General features: G+C 42.6%; 2 protein-coding genes across 2 annotated transcripts; both read left to right on the forward strand.

The window, feature by feature from the left end:
• Window positions 1–2,206: 2,206 nt before the first annotated feature.
• On the forward strand, window positions 2,207–15,030 carry aldh16a1 (aldehyde dehydrogenase 16 family, member A1). The gene is made up of 17 exons (XM_084038034.1): window positions 2,207–2,456; window positions 5,758–5,857; window positions 5,970–6,096; window positions 6,212–6,369; window positions 6,464–6,541; window positions 6,622–6,809; window positions 6,900–7,058; window positions 7,268–7,426; window positions 7,526–7,682; window positions 8,167–8,242; window positions 8,402–8,507; window positions 8,581–8,708; window positions 8,905–9,075; window positions 12,967–13,171; window positions 13,272–13,457; window positions 13,794–13,919; window positions 14,014–15,030. The coding sequence occupies exons 1-17, from the start codon at window positions 2,367–2,369 to the stop codon at window positions 14,173–14,175; spliced, it is 2,376 nt and encodes a 791-aa protein (XP_083894160.1). The 5' UTR covers window positions 2,207–2,366; the 3' UTR covers window positions 14,176–15,030.
• Window positions 15,031–21,376: 6,346 nt separating this feature from the next.
• Window positions 21,377–22,928, forward strand: LOC311031753 (ferritin, middle subunit). The gene is made up of 4 exons (XM_084038214.1): window positions 21,377–21,663; window positions 22,076–22,222; window positions 22,311–22,436; window positions 22,543–22,928. The coding sequence occupies exons 1-4, from the start codon at window positions 21,562–21,564 to the stop codon at window positions 22,696–22,698; spliced, it is 531 nt and encodes a 176-aa protein (XP_083894340.1). The 5' UTR covers window positions 21,377–21,561; the 3' UTR covers window positions 22,699–22,928.
• The last annotated feature ends 1,842 nt before the right edge of the window (window positions 22,929–24,770 follow it).

Genomic DNA, 24,770 nt, shown 5'->3' on the forward strand with positions numbered 1-24,770 from the left:
ATTTGATTCACTATTTTCGCACGTCTGATTGTAGTATGCTATAGCTCTATACTTAGCTTGACATTTTGTATAAATCATATCTATCATAAAAGAAGTCTAAATAGTATGGAGCTAGAACAGTCTCATAATTCACAAATGCACACAGAAATTCATAAATGCACAAAAAAGATTTACAAATGTATTTGGGGATTTGTATATACATGTGACTCAAAACACAAATACATTTTCAATGCACACACAAATATGTTTCATTTCATATGTAAGTAAAAAATATTCACATATAAAAAACAAGATTCATAAACATATTTCCAATGCACACACAAATCTAAAAAAAAATCACAAATACATGAATGTTAAAGTATTTGCAATCTTCATCAAATACGCATTTGGGGCTTGTTACATTCATATATGAACTGTTGGACCTGTATTTACAAAGTGCTTTTAATTTGTAAACCTCCCTGCATTTGTGTGTGAAACTTTTGAGACTCCCCTGACGTGACTCTGATCCACAAATGCGTTTTTTCTAAGAGGAGGTTGTCTGTAGCCAATCAGATGTCTCCCTCCTTTACAGCCAATCACGTGAGTGCGTTGCGTTGGAGGGATATGGGTGCTAGAGCCAGAATCGACCTTATTTCTGGAGATAATTTCCCTTCTTCCTGTGCTCCCTGTCTTTATGCTGTATAGATTAGGTGTACAGTTATATAAATATCTATTTTTCTTTTATAAAGAAGCATTTTATGGAAGTAATTTATTCCCTCATTCTGGGGAAGATGAACCGTGTTTTAGACTTTTGGTTGTGTTTTAGACTTTTGGGGGAGACACTCACGTGATTGGCTGTAAAGGAGGGAGACATCTGATTGGCTACAGACAACCTCCTCTTAGAAAAAACGCATTTGTGGATCGGAGTCACGTCAGGGGAGTCTCAAAAGTTTCACACACAAATGCAGGGAGGTTTACAAATTAAAAGCACTTTGTAAATACAGGTCCAACAGTTCATATATGAATGTAACAAGCCCCAAATGCGTATTTGATGAAGATTGCAAATACTTTAACATTCATGTATTTGTGATTTTTTTTTTAGATTTGTGTGTGCATTGGAAATATGTTTATGAATCTTGTTTTTTACATGTGAATATTTTTTACTTACATATGAAATGAAACATATTTGTGTGTGCATTGAAAATGTATTTGTGTTTTGAGTCACATGTATATACAAATCCCCAAATACATTTGTAAATCTTTTTTGTGCATTTATGAATTTCTGTGTGCATTTGTGAATTATGAGACTGTTCTAGCTCCATAAAATAGCCCATAGCTTAAAAGATGTTGAATAGTGAGTGTTCAGTAAGCTAGATGTAAAATTTGATCTCATTTCAACTATTTAATTGATGATCAAAAAAGACAACATAGACAATAAATAACACGCCTCGGCACAGTGGTTTGATACATAAGGCTCGTTCGAGATCAACTGCGCTTCACCTGGAAAGTAGACGAGAGCAGGCGGCAGCAGCAGGAGGCGGAGAATAAAAGTTGCGCTCCAGTCAGAATCAGAATCAGAATGATTTAGTAATCCCTCGGGAAGTTATACAGCTGCAGTTTCTCCCTAAGAGTCAGGAAAGAAAGAGTCAAATAAGTATGAAAATATAAAATAATGCCACTAAATATATGTAGCCTAATGTATGAACATAATGTATGTAGGCCTATATGAAAACACTATACAGTAGTGTATCTGCTGTTGAGGTATCACAGAATCTAGTGCACATAAGTGATGTTTGACATTTATACAAAATTTTGACATATGTGTGTAACTGACATGTTTTTTTTTATGTCTGCCTCTGAATGGACACTGTAGGGTAATTGTTCGTTTTTATAAGGGCTAAATAAATAACCTTTATTATTATTGTCATGATTATTATCAACAAACAAGGTATGTACTGAACTTTTATTGCACAACATGAGACTAACAGCCCACCAGCGTTAAATATTAGACTCACACAGGAAATTAGCATTTTCTACTAAACTGTTTGTTGTCAAAACTATCAGCTCTTAGGACAGGCGTTTCCCATCATGCCCCGGGGCTTGCAGTCGGCGCCTGGTTCCAAAAACTGCGGGCGCCTTAATCTCGTGAGACTATCGTTTCCCGCGTGTTCATGACGTCGGAGCGATTCGGCATCAAAAGCGGCCATCGCTTCTGCGCATGCCTGTCATCTCCAACGAGCCTAATTGCTTCACGAGCTACCGCGCATGTGTCGGAGCCTCGGGTGTCAGAGGACCAGCACGAATAACGAGCTTCTAAACACACTTTTCCCCTGGACGCCACCAAAAAGCGAAAACTACGCGAGAGGGATTCTCTTCCCGTGACTATTATGGCCGGTAGCGCAAGCAAGACGGTGCACGATATCTTTCAAAGTATGGAGTACGGACCGGCAGCAGCCCCCAGCACCGCCACCGCACAGGTAAAGTTACCGAGCTAACGGCTACCCGAACGGCTGGTTCGGCATGAAACTATCTTCTCTTCTCCTGCTAACCGGGCTAGCGGTGAAGCCGCTTCACCATGTGAAGTCAATTAAGTGTTAGCTGCCTGGAGCTCACAAGACAAACATGTGACTGAGACAGGACAGAAGTTATGACATTCAAGCGTGAAGACAAATATTTGGACAGTAATGGAATATTTCACACTGACTTTTTATTTGTGTTGATAATTGAGTTCACTCAAATCAGACCATGTGGACATCCTGACGTAAGCAGGTAGGTTTAGTCAGATTTGTATTTATCTGAGCCTATTCACGTTGTTTTATTTTGCATGTACAAACTGGTGATGTTTGCTGGTCCATGTTGTTGAACGTGTTTCCCACTCCACAGTACTGTAGATGTGTTGCCATAGTGTCCTGGAAGATAGTAGTAGAAATGTAGCTGTGACGTCAGAGTTTATGCCAAAAAGTGATCGTCTGCCAGAAACTGATTTGGAAGGTGAAATACTGCCTTATATGAGTTGTATTTCAACAAGTAAAAAGGACTGGATTGGTTATAATCTACGGCACCGAGCAGGCACAATAATGGAGAGTCATAAGGATAATTGCAATTGAGACCAATTCTTTATTTTTTACATGACTCATCCATAAATTATGTTAATAACAGTCTAGTTTCCAAATACAGGCATAATCAAGGATACTAGACCTACAAATGCATATTAACACTTACAATAACAATGCTATACTATTGCCTGTGATCACGTAAATGTCATGCCCTGATTCCGATATAAACTGACAACACTTTGGCCACAATTAAGATTATTCGATTACCTGAAACGTTAAAGTTTCACACAGACATCCCTTTGCTATTACCACAGACATTAAGTTATTTGTATGTGTAGTTATGAGTGTTTGATCGGGATGAAATCAGCTGTAGACGGATATAAAGTTTCTGGTTGAGGATCACTTTTTGGCCCCACACCGGCTGAAGATGAGCTCGTGGTTCAGAGAGAAGGTCGCCTCTGTACTTTGGTCTTCGGTCTGTAAATAGTTGACACACTCCGCCCCGGGGTCCTCGTCTTTTATCAGTCACTGTCCTGCAGAGGTGGCGTCCTCCTGACCAATCACATGCAAGCGTAGGTTTAGTGTCGACCATAGCAAGAGGGTTTGATTGTTGCCGTTCATTGCATTAACTTATTACAGAGTGGAATTGGATTTGAAAGCATGGACTGTTCTCTTCGCTGTGATTTGAATGCATTCCTGCCGAAGTCGGATGTTATGCTTTCCTGCTCTCCTGTAACGAAAGTTTTCGAAAAACTTTTTCTTTCAAAATGTCAACATGAGTACCTTGACCCATGCACTTCAGACATCATGTGCATTTCAAATAAACCTTTTATTTAGGGCACATTTGCCTTGTTTTGCCATCAGCAAGACAAAATTCTCTTTAAAGGTCACATATTATGGAAAAACAGGTTTTCTCTGGTCTCTACACCTATAAACTGGTCCTCCCTGAGCCTGTCAACTCCCAGGATGAGGAAAACAAGCGACTCCTGCATGGTCTCTGCAGCCCATCCACTGGTACAACGGTGCTCCTACAGGCTGTTCAGATTCAGCTCCTGTTGTTGCGTAACAAAGGTAGGATAGGTGATGATAGGAGATATCCGAGAGGGGGCGTTTGGCAACACAGCGGGGAGAGTGCAGCCCGACTTACCGGTCATGGCGCTGGGTGATCCGGCTGGTGCTCCGTGAATAAATCCCATTGCGGGTGAAGCTGGAGACGATCCTCCCTCTGTCTGACATGCTCTGGTGCGTCTTCACTGCTGCCTCCGGTCGGACGGAACCCGGGGGTACGTGTTCAACAGAGCACCGTGGATGACGGTCCGGGTCTGGTCTCTTGCTTTTCATTTTTACGGCTACGGTCCGTGTTAGCTTCTATGTGTGTGCTAACCACTTCACATCGGACTGCTTCAGTAACGAGGGTCAGTACAAAGCTGGCTTTGCCTCGACACTGACCCTCGTAAAAGGATCTGTCCCAACCATACGGGACCCAGCAACTTCACCTGAGCCACATAGGAGCCATAGTGATACATCCACCGTAAACATTGGCACATGCTGCCGCGTAGCGCAAGCGGCATCGTCTCCGTAGCTCTCCGAGTAGGCGATGACAGGCGGAGCTCATTAGCATTTAAAGGTGCAGACACAGAAACAGCCTGTTCTCAGGAGAGCTAATTCGAACAACTTTTAGACAACTGAAATTCAGGACCATGGATGGGTTTGGGGCAATGCATATCAAATTCAGTGTTGTTGGACCTCCTGACAGCTGCGTGGAATTGATGGAAATCAGTATAATATGGGATCTTTAATTCTAAAACAGAATTATGAAAAATGTCAACGGAAAACACAAAAAAAAACTGATGGGGGGGCGTGAACGTTTTTGATTGACAAAAATTGGCCTGCAGATAAAGTTTGGGAACCACTGCTCTAATAAAACATAAGCTTGAAGTCAAATCTGTGACTGACATCAGTGTTGAGTAGGGTCGTCACAAGAACCGATACTTCGGTACCAATTCGATGCCGACACGAAAAAAATAATTTGATACTTGCTTTTTTCTGGTAACGTCAGAACCGAATATACAACTTTTCACTCGGCGAGCCGTGTCGATTCTTGGCGGAACTGACGGGGGCAGTATACGCGTGTGAGCAGCACAGAGCAGTAAGCGGCGCTGAAGAAGAAAACTTGCCGTCTTCGAAAAAAATGGCTTCAGCAGGTGGGAGCGAAAGCACAACACGTCGGCTCGTCGACATGACAGGTGCGAAGAGTCATGTGTGGAAATATTTTGCATTCGAGGCGGATGAATCCGGAGCAATTCTTGATTCAAACAAGCCGACATGCAAAAAGTGCCTCAGAAGTTTTCAGACCAAAGGAGGAAGCACGTCAAACCTGGCTATAGGCCACTGCTGTTCTTTTTTTAATGTAAAATAGTTGACTATTGTTATTTATGACCATATTTATAAGCACAGTATTGTTTGTTTTTATACTGGATGGCTATAGGTCTGTTGGCAGCTGGTACTGCAATTTAAATTCTGTGCAAAAAGATCTTAAAGCACAGTGGTGTTAAATACTTGACAGTTTGAAGCAGTTTTCAATAAATTAGTGAATTTAAAAGTATGGGTGCACATGGAGCTTCTCCCAGCCAGGTTTCATCCTCGGAGGTGGTTTTCGTCTCCACCTGTTTAAGGCCTTCTCCACAGTTTGATCATTGACCGTCCCTTTCTTCTCTGCCAGGCCTGGCTGGACCACCATTCCCGTTCTCTGGGTCTGTTCATCGATGGCAAGTTTGTCCGTCCGGCAGACAGACGGACTCGCTCCCTGTCTGATTCTCAAGGTAAGAGCAGCTCAAACTCGCAGCGGAAAGCTTGCACCACCTTCTTTTTCACTTTCATCATCTTTTTTGTCCGATTTTGTGATGAAAAGCTGATGGTGAAACGTTTTTTTAGGTGGTAATGTGTGCAGCACAGTGTGCGCCACGGAGGACGACGTTTCCCAATGCGCCTCCTCCGCTGTGAGCGGCTACGAGGCGTGGGGCGGCCTGAGCTGCTGCCAGAGGGCCAAAGTGCTGCTCAGGTAAGAAACGCACCTGTCGACATCTCGGGAACCTCACCGCCGCCCGCCACACTAACGGTCCCGCCCTCCACTAACGGTCCCGCCCTCCACTAACGGTCCCGCCCTCCACTAACAGGGTGGTGGGCGTTCTCGGCCAGAACACGCAGTGTTTGTCGGAGCTGTGTGAGCTGTGTGAGGCGTCCTGCTCGCCCTCCGCCCTCGTCAGGCTGCTGCAGTACTACTCCACCTGGGCTCAGCTCAGAGACACTCTCATCAACGGCTGGACACCCCTGGGTGAGATGCACACGCTTTTGGTTGCAAAGAAACATTTGGTGTACAGTGATTTAGTTTTTTAAAAAACAAAATAATTTGTTTTTCCTGTGTGCAGGTGTGGTGGCTGTAGTTGCCTCTGATGACTGCTCTCTCTACTCCCTGATGCTCAAAGTCCTCCCAGCACTGGCCATGGGTAACACACACACACACACACACACACACACACACACGTAATAAGTAGATAGAATATCTAATTGATCCTTATCCTTCTAGGTAACTCCGTCATCGTGGTCCCTGGGTGTCGCAGCGCCCCTCCAGCGCTCCTATTGGCACAGCTTTTTATTGGAGCAGGATTCCCCGCGGGGGCTCTTAATGTTTTAACAGGAAGTGACGTGTCGCTGGGTGCCAGAGTGGCCCAGAACCGCAGCATCAGCTACGTCACCTACAGCGGCAACAAGCAGGTCCGTGTGAGGAGGCTGGTGTTCCACTCTTTGTGGAAAGACAGCGCTGACGTCACCAGTGTTTCCTGTGTTTCTCTCTCTCTCTTTCAGGACGGAGAGCTGCTGTGTAAAGCCACGGCAGGGATGGGCGTTCCCGTGTCCGTCTCCCCCTACATCGGCACTAGTTGTCCCTTCATCATCTTCGAGTCGGCCGACATCGACAGCGCAGTGGACGCCGTGATCGAGGCGGCCTTCAAGAAGAGAAGAGAGGTGGTTTACACTAATACGCCCGTATATCATCCCCACGCCATGTCATATGACCACTTGTCTTTTAAAGGGATAGTTCAGATTTTTGTAAATGTGGATGTATGAGATAGTACAGTAGATGAAGGTGTGAAGTACCAGCTCAGGAGCAAAGTAATGTACTGCTGTGGAAACCAGCTTCAATAAAAACGTATCTTTTCTGACTCTCCGCTCAGGTCCACTGGGTGTTGTGCGTGCAGGAGAGTGTGCTGGACCGCGTCGTGTCCCGTCTCAAGCTCCGCATGGCAGGGATGAAGTGCGTGGCCCTGCACAGCGACGGGGACAGGGTCCTGGTGGACGCCGCAGTACTGGACGCTCAGCAGCAGGGGGCCTGGGTGAGTCAGAAACGCAAAGAAAAGCTGTGATGAGCTGCAGATTAGAGAGGGGAGGTGACGATGATAACGGGCTCCGACCCTTCTCCCTCTGGCCCCCAGTTGGTTCAGTCGTGTGCTGCCCCCCCGTCAGCTGCTCAGTACCTGCCCACGGTGCTCTGCGGGGCGGCCCCCTCCTCTCCGTTCGTGGTCAGCCCCGCTCCTGGACCGCTGCTGCCTCTCATGACCTTCAGGAGCAACACGGAGGCAGTGACCCTCGGTAAGGAAGCCTCACTGGACATAGATGTACGAGGGAAGTCATGATGGCTCTGCAGATGAGCTTTAATTTCAGAAAAAAAGAGCCTTTTAGAAGAATGGATCACGTCTGCTCCACAACAACTTTCCTTGTTGAACTGGTATCTCGAAAGAAATTCACCAAATCCGACTGGGTTGAGACACTTCACCTTCTTCCAGCAATTTGATTAAAACTGTAAAGCGCATTTTTAGTTTTGGTACAACCAATGAAATGAACTTGAGGTTTCAAGTAAAAATGAAACTGATGTTGAAATTGAATCTTTGTTGAGTTGAATTTAGTTTAAAAGTTTGGTGCGAAATGATTTAAAGTCGAACCGCAAGTTAAAAAAGCATTTTATGATCATCAATGAATTAGTGTTAGCAATGAAACAACAGTCTGTTATATGAGTTTGTAGTGGCCTCTACACTGCATCTACATTGTACCACAGTGAGTGTTTCGTTGTACACAGGAAACCACAGTCCTCACGGGCATGCAGCCTCCATCTGGACTGAAGACCTCACGCTGGCTTTGGAGACGGCTAAGAGGTACATGAACACACTTCTTCTGTCCGCTCTCGTCTCTTTGCCTCTCCTTTTTCTATTGTATATTACTTTCTATATCTCCATCTCCCGTTTTGTCCGGACAGCTGCCAACATGTCTTCTCCGTCCCTGCTCATGCGTTCTTCTCCCTCCTCTCTCTGCAGTCTGTCCGTTGGCTCGGTGTGGGTGAATTCCCACTCTGTGTCCGACCCCTGTCTGCCGACCTCCGGCCACAAAGACAGCGGCACCTGCACTGACGGAGGCCAGGAGGTACTCACAGATCTGCCTCACCAATATGCAGCGGAGTCTAGTACTGTATGCTGACCTCTCTGCTCTCTGCCAGGGCCTGTACCAGTTTCTACGTCCATCCTCCTCTCCTCTACCTCGCTCCTCCCCCGTGTCTATGGATTACTCAAAGTTTGGAGCAGCGGCTTCCCCAGTCATCATTCCTGATGACTCGGACCCTGCCAGGTGGGTTTGTGAGGCTTTTTCTACGTTTGTCATGTTTAGAAGGTATCATAGCTGCATAAAAAGCACATTAGTAATGTGTAACGGCTGTTTTTAATGTCATTTGATTTTTTACATTTGAGCATCGATTGCATCACACGAGTCAGAAATATGAATCATATTAATGTAGCCTGATCTTTGTCTTTCTCTCCACCCAAAGTGCTCCAAAGTCCTACCTGCAGTTTGTCGGCGGCAAGCCGTGTAAATCAGTGTCCGGCTGCAGTGTGGCTGTGCAGACAGCAGGGGGCGGCAGTGTGTTGGCCTATTGTCCAGACGGAGGCCGGAAAGACGTCCGTAATGCCGTGGAGGCTGCTGTCAAAGTCCAGCCGGGGTGAGGATTATGCTTGACAAAGATCCACACGCTTTCAAGTCCAGCCAGAAAACCCAAACAGGCAGTAGGTGACATGACCCCCCCCCCCCCCCTCCCTTTGAAGCAGAGGGGATGTTTATATGTTTGCATACTCCGACTGAGGTTTGTAGATAAGAGTCTTTGGCTCTGAAACCTCTGTAGCCACCGGTTAAAAATTAACAAATCACCTATTTCAAATAGATCCTTGTGTTTTCAGTGAACACGTTTACACGTCTAATGGAGAACAGGTGATGCACAGCAGTTGCAACATATGGTAATAATAAACTGACGAATGATACACTGTTAGTAATGATACAAAAGCAACATTTGCTCACCAAATTAAATAAACCCTACTTTTCCTAATTAGTTTAAAGTCTATTTTTCAGGCTAAAGGGAGTTTTAAACCTCCGTTTCCCCCCAGAATCAAACGTTTAGAGCTGAAACTTGACCTCTTTGGAAATTACATTTTATTCAGACATGACCCATGACTTCATGATCCAACTAGGCAGCAAGGTCTTTCACAATCCAGCGGGCCTTGTGCGTTTATCACCAGTTAAAGTGCAACTCGACAAATGTGCCGAGTCATGCGCAGCATATCAAAGTACACGAGCTTAAACAAAGTTTATTTATTATTTTATTTTAATGTTATTTGATAAGGAACATAAAAAAGCAACAGAGCAAGGGCAATATGAGCAAGCAGTAAAGCAGTTAAGAACTATTCATGTGTGCACTGTTGATTAGATTTTAGCCACTGTTTGAGTCCTTTGTTAAAAGCTTTACTATTGATTTTAACCAGGGGCGGATCTACAGGGGGGCAAGGGGGGGCCCTGCTGTAGAGCCTTGCCCCCCCAGCTGCCCCCCTAACTTTTGGGTTCTTAAAACTGTACTTGTAAAAACAAACCGCCACTATGTCCACAAGCTTTTCAAAGCATTGAAACAAACAATAAATTGGCCAAAAGTGAATAATTGTAAATATAATCTTAGGCTCCTGCCCCACATAGCTACGGCCCTGCATCAAATGTGCGGAGCGGCGTTCGCAGTCCGGCTCACACAGCGAGTCTGCTGCGGTGGAAAGAGTGGAGCGACTGCGCTGCCCCCGAGCATCTGAAGGTGAAGGTAGTTTCCCCTGCTGAAGTTTTAATAGGCCAATTTAACCTAAAGTAACATTTGTAATGAATGTCATGTATGCTAAAGGTGTTTCAGCATCGGCAATAACAGTGTGCGTTATTTAGCCACAACGTAAAATCGCTCGCTCGTGATTTGTGAGAGCATGTTGCCCTTTGATTAGTTTTGGTTTTAGTAAAGACAAAAACAGCTTCATACAAAATATTAAAACCTGTCATGTTTCAATCCATAATGTTTACAGAGGGTCGCCGTTTCGTGGGCGTTACGTTACAACATACTACACAGTTCTAGCGAGGAGATCGATCATTTTGATTTGATTAGCTAATCAGTACTATAAAACCACTTACTGTCTCATATCACAGCAATGACGCTGCACAGTAAAACTGGGAAAATAACAAATACAGTAGCATTAATTAGGTAGAGAACTCAAAGTCTGGCCCCCTTTTTATAGAGAGAGCAGACTGGCAGAAAGAAGTCTTGCATTGTGGGATGAGACAATCACCACAAGTGGATGCTCGTGTGGTCGCTCTGTGGTCGCTCTGATGCCTGATGGCCACTTCACAAAACAGTGTTGACACATGATTATTTAAACATTTAAAAAAGAATCTTAATAAAATACTGAGGTTAATAAAATGTTCAAAAGTGAGAAGTTTGTGTTTCCTTAAGATGCGGCAGTGAGGCCATTTCATTGGTTTTTGGTCCATGATTTTTATTGCTTGCTTGTATATGGAGACTAGGGCTGCACGATTCTGGAAAAAATGTGAATCACGATTTTTTTGCTTAGAATTGAGATCACGATTCTCTTGCACGATTTTTTTCCACAAAATGTTTATTGCACTGATGAAAACAAAAAAGCGTTTGTTGCTTTGGCAGAGGCATAGTAGTAGTTCTATCATTGGAAGATAAGTCATTTTTACAAAAGTAAAAAAAAAAAAAAATTCTCTGTGGACACGTACAATTTTGAACGCGAGTGGACGCGCCGCTTCCCAGTATTGCACGCTTGGCACGCTGCCACTAGAGGATGATTGACAGGCGCTCTCCTTCATACAATCACGCGCACACTTCATGGCTGCACCTGATTGGACGATCGCTTTCACAGCTGTTCTCTCTGCTCCGGAGTTCACGCAGACCAACATGGCGGCTCGTTTGGAAACTTTCTCTTATTTTACGAAAATAGTTCACCGGAAGGTGTTTCTGAAAACATTTTAAGCGAGAAATAAGATATGCAGTTGCTGAATCTGTCTTTATTTTAGATCGACAACATTCAGTTTAGAAGATTTTCGGGAGCGTTCCCGAGCGTTCCCGAGCGTTCCCGAGGCGGCGAGTCGAGCCCGGCGCAATGAATGGGACGCGGGGAAACACCGCTGCCTGTGGAGACGTACCTTCTCTCTTTCCAAACACTCAACTGCCGGCGGCTTCCTCCACTGAATCACGTGTTGTAAAGACGTTTTACCATAGGTTGAGGGAGGAGGCAGCGGCAGTGCTGCGTTTGGGGGCGCTTCAAAAATGTGGCGCTTTGTGATGCAGTTCGAGATATAAAATGCTTCAGAATCGCTGTGTGTAGAAATGAGATCACGTGTATGTGTGAATCGAGATCGCGATTTTTTTTAACGATTTTTTGTGCAGCCCTAATGGAGACTATAGGTTTCATATGCAGTGTGTTAGTAAACGGCATGGGTGTACCACAAGGATCCGTGCTTGGTCCATTTCTGTTCACTGTACATTAACATTAACTTCAGTGGTTTCCTCCTTAATTCTGACCTGAAATACTTCATGATCAGGCCTGTTAACGTATGGAGAAGCAAATGGACACAGTTTTTTTACATTGAGAGTTAGGTGGGATAACTCGAGCCATGCCGAGATGTTTAATAAAGCCTGTGGCAGTTGCTCGCCTGCCAGGCATAGATCAGCATACATCTGGCAGTTGACACTTGGGCAGCAGTTCAATAGGTCATTAATGTACATATAGTGAACAGCAATGGATCAAGCACGGATCCTTGTGGTACACCCATGCTGTTTACTAACATACTGGACTTCACCCCATTGACCCTAACACACTGTTGTCTACCCTCCAGATATGATTTAAGCCATTTAAGAGCTTCAGGTGGCAATTTGAATTGCTTTAATTAATTGAGTAGGACACTATGGTTAACAGTGTCAAAGGCCTTTTTTAAATCCAAGAACACTGCCCCAACAACATTTCCTTTATACAGGGAAGTTTTGGTCTTCTCAAGCAGATAACACTTTGCTGATTCCGTGGAGTATTTTTGTCTGAAACCAAACTGCTGTGGATAAAGCAGTTGGTTAGACTCTAAGTGCTCCATTAATTGCTCAGCTACAATTTTTCTCTAGAACTTTTGAGACTACTGGAGGATGGCGATATGCCTGTAGTAACCTGCAAAGTCCCTTTGTCCTGATTTATAAACTGGAGTCATTATTGCAGTTTTCCAGCTTTCTGGGAACCTATTTGTTTGGATCAATAAGTTTACTAAGTAAGTGATTGGCTCCAGCAAACAACTCGGGCGTTGATTGATAAATGCAGTATTTAAGTTATGGTTATCCTTTGCCATGGAGTTACTCATGTTTGCAATAAGTTTGATTCCACTTTGACACGAGCACAGTGCTTGATCAGTGCGTTTCCTGCAGGACAGTTTCAACCATCGTTCCCAGTTTAGAGCCGTTAAGCACAATAATGACAGACGTCAAAATGTCTTTTTACTTCCTTGTAACGTGCCTCTCCTCTTCCAGCTGGATGAAAAAGAGTCCGTCTGCACGCGCTCAGTCGCTCTACTCTCTGGCCAAAGGCCTGGAGGCAAAGAGGCGGGACATAGCTGCGTCAATCACCCTTCAGACCGGCCTCTCAATGGACGAGGCTGATGAGGAGGTGGAGCTCAGCATCGCCAGGCTCGGGGTTTGGGCAGCTTACTGTGACAAAATCCAAGGAGCAACTCTTGTGAGGCTTTTTTATTTATTATTTATTTTTTCTCTAATGATGATTCATCGATGATCGTCAGGACGGTCTGTTGCATTAACATCTCGTCTGTCTCCTTCAGCCTCTGCCACAGTCCGGCATGGCTCTCTCCATCCCCGAAGCCCTGGGAGTCGTGGGGGTCGTCCTCCCCGACAACAATCCCCTCCTTGCTATGGTTACACTTCTCGGCGCAGCCATCGCTACCGGCAACGCTGTTGTCATGGTCCCCAGTCAGACGAATCCACTGCCAGCAATGGCATTCATTCAGGCAAGTGTCGAGATGAAGCACAAAAATATGAAACACGAGAGCAGCTAGACAGAGTTTAGAGAATGTAAGAGAGTATTACTTGAGGGATTTTTTATTAAAAAGAAAAATGGAGGATTTTAGAGTGAGAGGTGAATTATTCCACAGTTGATGGTTTGTAACTGGTATCAACAACATTATCTCCTCTTCACATTTCTGTCATACTGAATCAGTGGACGTGCAAAAAGAAAGAAGCGATGATTTTCAGAATAAAAGTGTCAACGTAATGAGCGAAGTTTCGCACCCTTCGACACCTGTGTGCATCGCTCTGTAAATACGGGTTTCCCTGCTGCTCCTCAGGTGCTCCAGTCTTCAGACCTGCCGGCAGGATTGGTAAACGTCATCTCAGGAAATAGAGACCAGCTGACGGCGGCTCTGGCCAACCACAGAGTCATCAAGGCCATCTGGTACTGGGGCAGCGCTGAGGTGAGGACTTACTTCTTCAGGCTGAAGCAGACAGGACTATGATGTTACTATTACTATGATGTTATCACCTTCACTCCCGCTCTGTGTGCCGTAGGGCCGTCAGTACCTCCAGCACACCTGCAGCAGCCCTCCCAAGACCCTCCGCCTCTTCTGCCTAAAGGGAGGCGACCAGCAGGACTGGGCTCCTCCTTCTCTGCTGGAAGAGATGTGGAGAAATGGCGTCCAGTGGAAGAGCATCTGGATTCCTACTGCATAAAGAGAGAGAGAGGCAGATGTCCACTGTTTAAACACCAGCCTGTATGTGGGAGGTAGATTCAGAAGGAAGTATCGAAAATGAACCAAATAGCCCCAGAAACCTCCTCTACTGCTCTTCCTGTGCACGGCACATATTTACAATGATGAAGGTGGAAGAAACGATTAAACAGTGTTTCCTTCATTTCAGACGAGTAGACAGATTGTGTTTTCTACCAGACGACTGTCCAGCTAGCTAGTTAAGGGGGTTTGTCAATTTGGAGTCCACCTTTTTGTTTTCTCTGCTTTCCACATTTATCATTCATATATTTGTGGAAGCCAAAGTATGACTTTGTCCAGCCTGAAGAATGTGGCACAAAGCAGCCAGCGCAGACGGGGGAAGTCAACCTGACGTCAAGAAAACAGGATATTAAATCCGCACAAACGTTATAACCAGAGAGATATTAATATAATAATATACAGTACAGCCGTGTGTTTTCAGGTATTTTTAATAGCTTCAGGGTTTCGTCAGCCTCAAGATCATATGAAATACAAAACTCTTTGCTGCTACCGCTTTGTTTGAAATGTATTTAAACAAAATGCCATTACATGTATTTATCAGATTAGGAACATAAATACACACATTAAATATATCAACATATTAACAGATTCAGTTTTGAAATAAACATAAAGCACTTAAAAACACAGGATTTGAAAATACTTAATCAAAAACTTTTAACAATACTTGACCATCGCATGCTGGCAGCATTTCTGATGTATTAATATAGAATAAGACTAAATATATAATAATAAAACTAGAGGCGGTAAACGCATCTATTTAGAGACGCTGCAGCAGAAATGTTTCATAACAAAATACATTTGATTTGTAATTTATTAAATATTTCATAATAAATTACACTTGACTTGTATTTTCCTATGAAACAAATGTTATTTATTATGAAATGTTTCATATTACATTTGATTCATAATAAATTGCATTTGATTTGATCTTTGTTTTCCTTGAATACAAAGTACATGAAATGCATCGTACAACTATGAAACATACAAAAAGAATAAATCAATGAAATCTTTCAGCCTAGAGGAGGGACAGGAGGAAGCTTTGCTTGTCATGTCCTGCCCCTTCATTAAATTATCTCATATCATTTACATATAATTTAAATTTCCATATAGCTCCTATATCTGTGTGAAATAGTCATTATCCAAGTTTTGGATATGAGCTATATATCCAACAGAAAAAACTTGCTGCGTCCTTAAAAGAGCGTTACTTAAATGCACATGAAGATGATGAAAGCAGCTTGTTTATGGATAATTAAATGATAATGAGAGCCTTATCCTTTTTAAATGGCAAACATGCCAACTCTCCTTAAAGTGCAGGTCTGATGAAACGCCACAACAAAATGAATAAACATTAATTAAGTCGAGCTATAGACTCTTCTTAAAGAGAGAGATGTTATTTCTGCAATCACAGGACCTCGTGACTCTACCTCTTCCTTCTGCTTTCCTCCTACTTTCATTTTTGCCATTTCTTTTTCATTACAGCCCTGCTTTGGTTCTTACAAGTATCGTTCCTCTTAAATCAGCATTCGTTTAATCCAGGTAGACTCGAGAGGCAAGTGAGAATTAAATGAAATGTTTTGCCAATTTTTCAGTGCCTTAATAAGTTAAATAAATAACGATTTTGGCCACAAGAAGCTGACATGCACCATGCACACATACCCCGTCTTCTCACTTGGACTAAAAGACAAATGTATTTTAATCAGCCCTAATCCACCGTTTGGGAAAACATGCATGCTGAGAAGCAAAGATTCTCACTTGTCTATCAGAGCGTCCATAGATAGCAGAGCCGTTCAGAGGACGATACAGATTTATCAGGAAGTGACATTAAATATTAGAGTCTACTGTCATATTAATAAAATATCCCAGTTGTCGTAAAAGTGGCTTTAACTTTTTACCACAACTTGTTTAGTTTTAGTCGACAACCTGAACCCTCATCTGCCTTCGAGTTCTGCCGATGACCAAAGTGGCAAACACCGACAATCTTACCATCTAAATATGCAAATGTGCTGTACTGTATATGTCTTATTACTGTATAATAACACTGTAACCTTCTCACCATGAAACATTCCCAGTGAAATCTAGTTTGTTTCCATGGCCACTTTCACATTGTCCAAAAAAAAAAAAAACGTTTTCCAACGCTGTATGTGTGTGACCAGAGAATGAAAATTCAATATTAAATAAATAATTTGAGATCAACAAAGTACATCTGTCTGTCTGAGTTATCTACCCAACCTATAGTTTATTGAGTTTAATGTCAGACCCAGCAGAGGCTGGTCCAGTCCAGTCCAGTGACGTGTCTGTTAATGCATGAATTCCTCAGTAAGTCCTGCCCAGTCCTGCTTCCTGTTTTCACTGTCTTGTCCCCACCCCCCCACACACACACACTGATTCCGGTCAGCGGAGCATTGAGGTAAACTCCGATGCTCCCATGTCTCCTTCCTCCTGCGACATGCTGAGTCAGCAATGACACAATACAGAGTTGAACCTTAGGCCACTATTGCACAAGACTGACTCATCGTGCTACATGACGCAGCACAAAATAAGGATAGGTGTCTAAACTGCTGAATGTGGGATGTAAAGAGAAGAACCGCAGACGTCCTGCTGTAATGACAAGTGGTCATCTTCTCAACTTCTGTTTTATTGTGCTTTTTATTAGGCTTGGGAACCAAGTGTACTGACTTTGGATCAGATCCCTTTAACCCCTGCACGTCTTCCTCTTTTCAGCAACCTCTCTTCATAACCGGTGTGTACACTGTTTCTGTCTGGTCTGCTTCCTAACGACCACACTGCATTGTCTTCCAGATGGACACCCTGATAAAACTAGTGCCAGGAATGTGTTGTGTTACTGCTACTAGACAACCCGCCAGTTAACTAGTAGCAGTAATTAGTAAGTAGCAGCAGGGACGTCACTCAGATTTATAGACGGGGGGCTTAGCCCCCAGGAGAAGCATCTTTGTAGTACTGTATTAGAACTAAGAATCGATTGTCAGTCCTATAGATTCTACTAAATCGATCTGCTAAAATAAATAAATAGAATTAATTGTTTTGGCCAATAATCGATATAAATGCGTTTCATCGGATGAATCGTGATTCTTACTTATGATTAATGTTTTAAGACTTTTAAGACACTCTCTCCCCTGCCAGCATGTAGTCTACTGAAAAATGTTCCATTTCCATTGTTTGTTCCAATATCCACTTTTTAATAGAATAAATATGTTAAATAAGTAATTCTGTAGTCTGTTTATTTGTTCACCTTTCAGAAGAATACCGATAGTCTCACTATCTATAGTCTCGCATCATTGCATGTTTATTTCATGGATATAGAATTTTTGTTACAAGTTACTGATTTGAATCGTGGTTTATAGAATCAAATCGAATCGTTCCAACAAAAAAACGTCCTTGAATCGAATCTCCAACTGTATCATTAATTGAATCGAATCGCTATGAAGCCAAAGATTCACACCCCTATCCTTCATGCATTTTTCCCTTTGTGAGTGTGTTGCACTCTTTCCACCAGTAGGTGGTGCATTTGAGTAGGCGTTGATCTGGGGAAATGACGTCCTGCATGACTGTGAGAGAGGCTTCAATGGCTTGAAATGGTAGAAATACAAATGGGACAGTACTTCATGACGACTTATCATTTTATCTACAATTGTGGGGTTTTATTTGACTTATGCCTGATTGCAACGTCTTCCAGACTCTTACCTATGAGATGACAGAACTATCAAATCACAGGTCTCCATTTTTTGAGTGTCACCCACTCAAGCAGTGCAATACACAACCATTATAAATTCAGAAAAGGTCTGAAAAGGGCATTTACCATAAACCCTGATCATTCATAACAGTCAAAACTATTTAAAAAGAAGAAGTCAAGTTTAATAGTTCAAAGTCTGGTAACATATTTAAGGGTTAAATGGTGTCTGTAATTATGCAGAAGGCGTTGAAGTTCTATGTGGAGTAGGTTGAAGCCGACTTGAAGATTCTCTCCAGTGAGCTACATTATAAAGAATGCGAAAAGGCCCAATATTTTTTTAAAGTATAAAAAGAAGGAAATATGTTCAGAGAGATGTCCTTAAAAAGCAGAATATTTAATTACTGAATTGTTTATGGAGTTGAAAGTCTGCAGAAGAAGTTTGAGGACAAAACATGTCAGGAAGAAATTGTTAAAGGTTTGGATCTTAATTGTGTGAAACTGCGGCAGGGGAAAATATCGATGCATCATAGTATTGCAATCTATTTGTCAATATTATATTGAAATACCGACATCAACTATCAATCTTTTATTGTATAAATCTTGGACAACACTCCATCACTGACCCCAATCAATTCCAAAAAGACACTGTTTAAAACAATCAAATCCACAGGATATAATAACGTGGAATACAACACATGACAACAAGCCTCTGCTAAGAGGCAGCGAGCCCAGCATGTCTGCACCAGAGGCCTCCCTCCTCCTGCTGGAGCTTTCAGCAGAGTCACAATGAAGACCAGAAGTTAGACCGATTGGGTCAATATTTGACCATTAATGCCAAACTACATACTTAACCAACATCCGTATCAACCCAGCATGCAGACGAGTAGGTCTACCGGTGTTACTGTGTTGTTACTTTATTGCATCCCGAGCAGATAAAGGGACACAATCCCGTACCAATAGTTTATAATGATGTTTATCAGCCTTGGGCCCCGAGTCAAATAATCTACGGTGTTGAGTACCCGAGCTTTCAGAGGTTGAGGCCAGCTGGCACAATGCAATGGGACAAGTACTGTTGTCCTGGCAACCGCCAAACCCAGACGCATCCATCAGATTGCCAGATAGAGAAGCGTGATTGGTCACTCCAGAGAACGTCTCCACTGCTCTAGAGTCCAGTGGCGGCGTGCTTTATACCACTGCATCCAACGCTTTGCATTGCACTTGCTGATGTATGGCTTAGATGCAGCTGATCGCCATGGAAACCCATTCCATGAAGCTCTCTATGCTGTTCTTGAGCTAATCTGAAGGCCACATGAAGTTAGGAGGTCTGTAGCGATTGACTCTGCAGAAAGTTGGTGACCTCTGTGACCTATGTGCCTCAGCATCCACTGACCCCGCTCCGTCATTTTACGTGGTCGACCACTTCTTGGCTGAGTTGCTGTCGTTCCCAATCTCTTCCACTTTGTTCTAATCCCACTGACAGTTGACTGGAATATTTAGGAGTGAGGACATTTCACGACTGGACTTGTTGCACAGGTGGCATCCTATCACAGTACCAGGATATATATATATCTATATATATATATCCTGGTACTGTGATAGGATGTGTATATATATATATATATATATACACATCCTATCACAGTACCAGGATATATATATATCTATATATATATATACACATCCTATCACAGTACCAGGAGATATATATATATATATATATATCCTGGTACTGTGATAGGATGTGTATATATATATATAGATATCTATATATATATATACACATCCTATCACAGTACCAGGATATATATATATATATATATATATATACACACATCCTATCACAGTACCAGGATATATATATATATATATATATATATATATATATATATATATATATATATATATATATATATATATACACATCCTATCACAGTACCAGGAGATATATATATCTATATATATATATATACATCCTATCACAGTACCAGGATATATCTATATATCTATATATATATATACACATCCTATCACAGTACCACGCTGGAATTCACTGAGCTCCTGAGAGCGACCCATTCTTTCACATGTTTGTAGAAACAGTCTGCATGGGTGCTGCTTTTATACACCTGTGGCCATGGAAGTGATTGGAACACCTGATTTCAATTATTTGGGGGAGTGAATATTTTGGCAATATAGTGTAGGTGTAACAGAAATCCTTCTTTCTAAAGCTATACTCCAAAATCTATATGTATACGATGTATTTCATCAGTATGACATTATTCTGAAAATTAAGACCAAAAAAACGACTCGTGGTGTAACTTTAGGTAGAAACGTCCTCACTTTTCAGAATCGGAGGCTGCTGCCTGAGTTTAATAAAGACTTAGTCCTAAAGGAAACCACTTTAAGACCTGAGACCTGCAAATACTATAATAAATAATTATAGCTTTAGCTAATACATAACTACTACATTTTCATAGTAAGAGAGAAAATTAACAAAATGAGGTAACAAGGAGTGGCAGGGTGCAGAGAATGGTGTCACGTGGACGGTGCCAAGCCCATGTGGACTTCCACTGGTGGAAAATGCTGGCTCACAGCACTGTATCAGTTTATTATTATTACCATTTATCAGTTTATTAATTAGTCCTTATTTGAGAGATAAGGGTGAAAAATGACGCTCTCGACTCGTACTAGCATTATGTTCAAGTGTCCATGAGGCTTAAATCGGTTCCACACACTGATTTCCAATTTACAGATCAATTAGCACCATCATCCAAACCTAACTAAATGTCACTCATCTTGCTCTTTTAGACTCATTCTTTTTTTACATTTTATTTTTTGTTGTTCACAAACAAAATGCAATACGGCATATTCTTGGTCCCCATGTTGTTAAAGCAACAATGAGACTCTGGAGCGTCCTGCAACATTGCTCTGTTATTGAGTAACGCAATAAAAAGACTACCTGGTTGTAAACCCTATCATCAACTGTTTAGACATTCTGGCTTCTTGCAGGTAAAACAAGTCCAGCTGCTTAGGGTCAAAGGACAAAATACTAACCTCAATAAGGACCACAAATTAACTAAATGCGTTTGAGGCCAACAATCAAGTGCAAGGTCAAGTTTATAGAAAGAAGGCCAGAAAATGCAGTTTTTAAAGTATTTTATGAAAGGTAAATTACTTCTCAACCAATCTTTACACACTAAACCTATTCTGTATTCGAGTTTCAACTGGAATGTAATGTAGTCTATATTGTGTTTTCAGCTAGAAAAAGTGCTTCGTCATTGCTACACGGATTTCAGTTCGCGAGAAGGTGGTAAAAAAAATGCACCGTCATCCCTTGTCTCATGACTTCGCTACTGTCATGCGCCGTCTGAGCTCAGTGATTGGCGGAAACGCGTGAAGCGACGTCACGTCTGTCACGAGCTCCGTCTTGGTGTATAAATACAAGGAGCGGCGCTGCTGCCATCTCACAACAAGGAGTTCTTGCTTCAACAGTGTTTGAACGGAACTTCTCCTTCCTCCTCCGCCTTACCTTCTACTCGTCTGCATCTCGGACACGAATTATCACCCGACAACGACGACTCAAAGCTCTATTTTTGTACCGTTCTTTTGTTAAGAAAAACAAACTCAGAATCGCCAGCCAAAATGGAGTCTCAGGTCCGCCAGAACTACCACCGCGACTGCGAGGCCGCCATCAACCGGATGGTGAACATGGAGCTGTTCGCCGGTTACACCTACACTTCCATGGTGAGGAAAGACAAGCCCTCCATTGTATTTCTAATGGCTCGATATCTCGGAGCATATGAGACGTCTCCGTCTGTCCTGTGGTTTATTCTGCACTTACAGCGGCTGACTTGGAGCATTCGTGTTGAAATGGGAAATGCTCGTGTTATATTCACTAGCTAATTGTGTATTTCCGTGTAGTATTACAGCTTTTCAACTGCGGTTTGTGTTTTCTGTTTATCTGAGGAGCGCCGCACAAGGAGCGTTTAGCCCCTCCCACCTCAAAATTGCCGTGTCATGCTTGTGGTGTTTCTTTTCTCTACCTCACCCTCGTAATCTTCAAACTCCACCAGCCATGACTCACGTGCCTGACCACTACTGCGTAACTGCTGTTTAAATGGCTGACGTCTGCTAACGGCTGTTTCTGTCCCTCCAGGCCTTCTACTTCTCCCGTGACGACGTGGCCCTGGACGGCTTTGCACATTTCTTCAAGGAGAACAGTGAGGAGGAGCGGGAGCACGCTGAGAAGCTGCTGTCCTTCCAGAACAAGAGAGGAGGACGCATCCTCCTCCAGGACATCAAGGTCTGTACACGCTGGAAGACTGGTCCCGTGTGTGTGTGTTAATGTAATTGCTGTCCGGCTGCTCTAATTGAATGTTTTCTGTCTGTAGAAACCAGAGCGTGCTGAGTGGGGGAGCGGGCTGGAGGCCATGCAGTGTGCTCTGCAGCTGGAGAAGAACGTCAACCAGGCTCTGCTGGACTTGCACAAACTGGCCTCAGATCACGTCGACCCTCATGTAAGTGTGAATGACCTGTAAGTGTTGAGAGGTTTTCAAAGGAGTCCTTCATGTGCTCCAAGATTCATTAGTCCATGTAGTAAGCCTCCTCTCTTCCTGTCCTCAGCTGTGTGACTTCCTGGAGACCCACTACCTGAACGAGCAGGTGGAGGCCATCAAGAAGCTGGGCGACTACATTTCTAACCTCTCCCGCATGGACGCCAACACCAACAAGATGGCGGAGTACTTGTTTGACAAGCACTCCCTGGGGGGCAAGAGCTAAACGGGTCTGAGTCGAGCCTGTTGATCACCCTTCTGCTCCAGCTGTTCATTCACCGCACATGATTGGATATCATATCTGCTAAAACTAAAGTTGACGAGCTCTTGTATGTTCCGGTGGTGTTTTTAATGTCGTGGAAGGATTCCCTGTAAGCCTCCTCCCCACGACATTAAAAACAACGGTTGTGACTGTTTCTGCTCTCTGCCTAATCTGAATAAACATTTTGAGCTGGACCCTGTTTGTGCACTCTGTTCACTTTGACCTAGAAGGTGCAGGTAATGAGTTCATGCCCAGTTTATTGTCACTAATATGAAAGGAAGAAAGCTCTCGGTGCATAGTCCCGTTTTCTTCTGGGCGATTTTTCCCTTGAGAACTGAATTCGCAAAGAAATGCAGAAACGTGTCGGATCTGGCGACATCTAGCGGTGAGGTTGCAGAATGCAAGTAACTGATGTTGTTGTGAGGCAAGCCTGTAGATTTATCTGGAGCCAGTGTTTGTTCACTCTGGGCTCCTGTTGCAACATGGCGGCCGACTCATGGTAGTTCATGGAGTGTCGGATGGAACATTTTAATGCACTCAAATAAAATGAAGCTTTATTTATATAGCACATTTAAAAACGTCAGGAGGGACAAACGGGAAAAGAATAACGTGACTTGTCACACAGTGCAGGGTGGAGGTCAGCTGTGAGCACATGAACATGTTGTCACCACAGTTCTTTGACACTTGGTAAGTGTCCTACTTTCACTCCAATCATCACTTGTTATATCATTTTAAATGATCTAAAGACTTAAAGCACTCGCAGTGAGAGCTGCTTGAAGGGGAGACACCAGGTGAAGATTGCAACTAAAAGATGCCACCAGGACAAATCCCCAGCTCATCACTGACATTAACATTTTTTTTCCTGAAATGTCATGTTTATATATGCTAATGAGGCATTATGTAACTTTTGGTTAATTTAGGAGATATCTACACATGCAAAATAGACAAAGTACTGAAATGAATGCCTGAATGTGTATTGTAGGATGTTTTCCATCCACTAGTCCTAAACCCCAAACCTATAGGCTGACTGTAAAGGCACCTAGTGTCGCATTTGTGTTTTGCAGTGAGCGACAAGACAGTCAAATCCCTCAAAAAACATGACGTACTAATCTACTACTAAACCACGTACTAATTTACTAATCATGGATCATTTAAAAGCCATTAATGAGAATATCTTTTGAGTTGCCAGGTTTGGAAAAACCTCCAAAAATGCATCAAAAATAGGTTTGGCTTACCTTCTGAAAGAGGGCTGCAGGGCATCTGGAACAAAATCAAATCATCACAACTCATTAACATAATAATGTATTGTAATGTCACGCTATGACAATTATTTACCACTTTATTTGCCAGGAACGCTGTAATACCCTGAAGAGACCTTCAGACCAACTCCAGAAGACTTGCACATTGTGTTCTATTGGATTCTTTATCATTTCAGAGAATAATCATAAGATGTTTTATGAAACGTACATGTTCGGTTCAGCATGATAATCCTCAATCAGTCAATGAGCTGAATGTGGTTGAAATGTGAAGGTTAAGTAGATGTCAGTTATGATTCATGTTATTTAAATATGTAAATGTTGTTGTAACAGTTCTAATATGAATAAGACTTTCACTCTGAAATCAAATTTAACCTTTTTTTTCTTTTTACATTTTTAAATGACCAAATCAATGCGTCCAGGTATCCTTTTAATGGTGGATGTATTTTCTCTTTGTATCACCTTCAAATCAATCAAGACTCACAATGTAATTGTTAACATTTAATTACACTATCATCACAATACTGTACTCAGAATTGCGCAGAGGGACTATCACACAAGAAATCTGAGTCGCTAAGCATTGTGGGATTACAATACTGTGAATCTTCACTGCTATTATAATCTGATGGGTATTTTACTGAAAAATACCAGTTTGATGCCGTAATATTACAGCGTCTAAAAAAAATAAAAATAAATCAGCAACGCAGTTATTTAAATAGAAAACACAGAGCGAGGAAAAACACACACACATTAGTAATACAAAGTAGGAACAATCATAGT

This window comes from Eutrigla gurnardus (assembly GCF_963514095.1).
Source record: "Eutrigla gurnardus genome assembly, chromosome: 20".
NCBI classification, from domain to species: Eukaryota; Metazoa; Chordata; class Actinopteri; order Perciformes; family Triglidae; genus Eutrigla; species Eutrigla gurnardus.

What these genes read in the sequence shown, in the direction of transcription:
- aldh16a1 (XM_084038034.1), top strand. Translation starts at nt 2,367, where the DNA reads ATGGCCGGTAGCGCAAGCAAGACGGTGCACGATATCTTTCAAAGTATG. An exon ending in CTCCCTGTCTGATTCTCAAG is followed by an intron (nt 5,858 to 5,969) that starts GTAAGAGCAGCT and finishes ACGTTTTTTTAG; the next exon opens with GTGGTAATGTGTGCAGCACA. An exon ending in GCACTGACGGAGGCCAGGAG is followed by an intron (nt 8,508 to 8,580) that starts GTACTCACAGAT and finishes GCTCTCTGCCAG; the next exon opens with GGCCTGTACCAGTTTCTACG.
- LOC311031753 (XM_084038214.1), top strand. Translation starts at nt 21,562, where the DNA reads ATGGAGTCTCAGGTCCGCCAGAACTACCACCGCGACTGCGAGGCCGCC. An exon ending in GTTACACCTACACTTCCATG is followed by an intron (nt 21,664 to 22,075) that starts GTGAGGAAAGAC and finishes CTGTCCCTCCAG; the next exon opens with GCCTTCTACTTCTCCCGTGA. An exon ending in CAGATCACGTCGACCCTCAT is followed by an intron (nt 22,437 to 22,542) that starts GTAAGTGTGAAT and finishes TCCTGTCCTCAG; the next exon opens with CTGTGTGACTTCCTGGAGAC.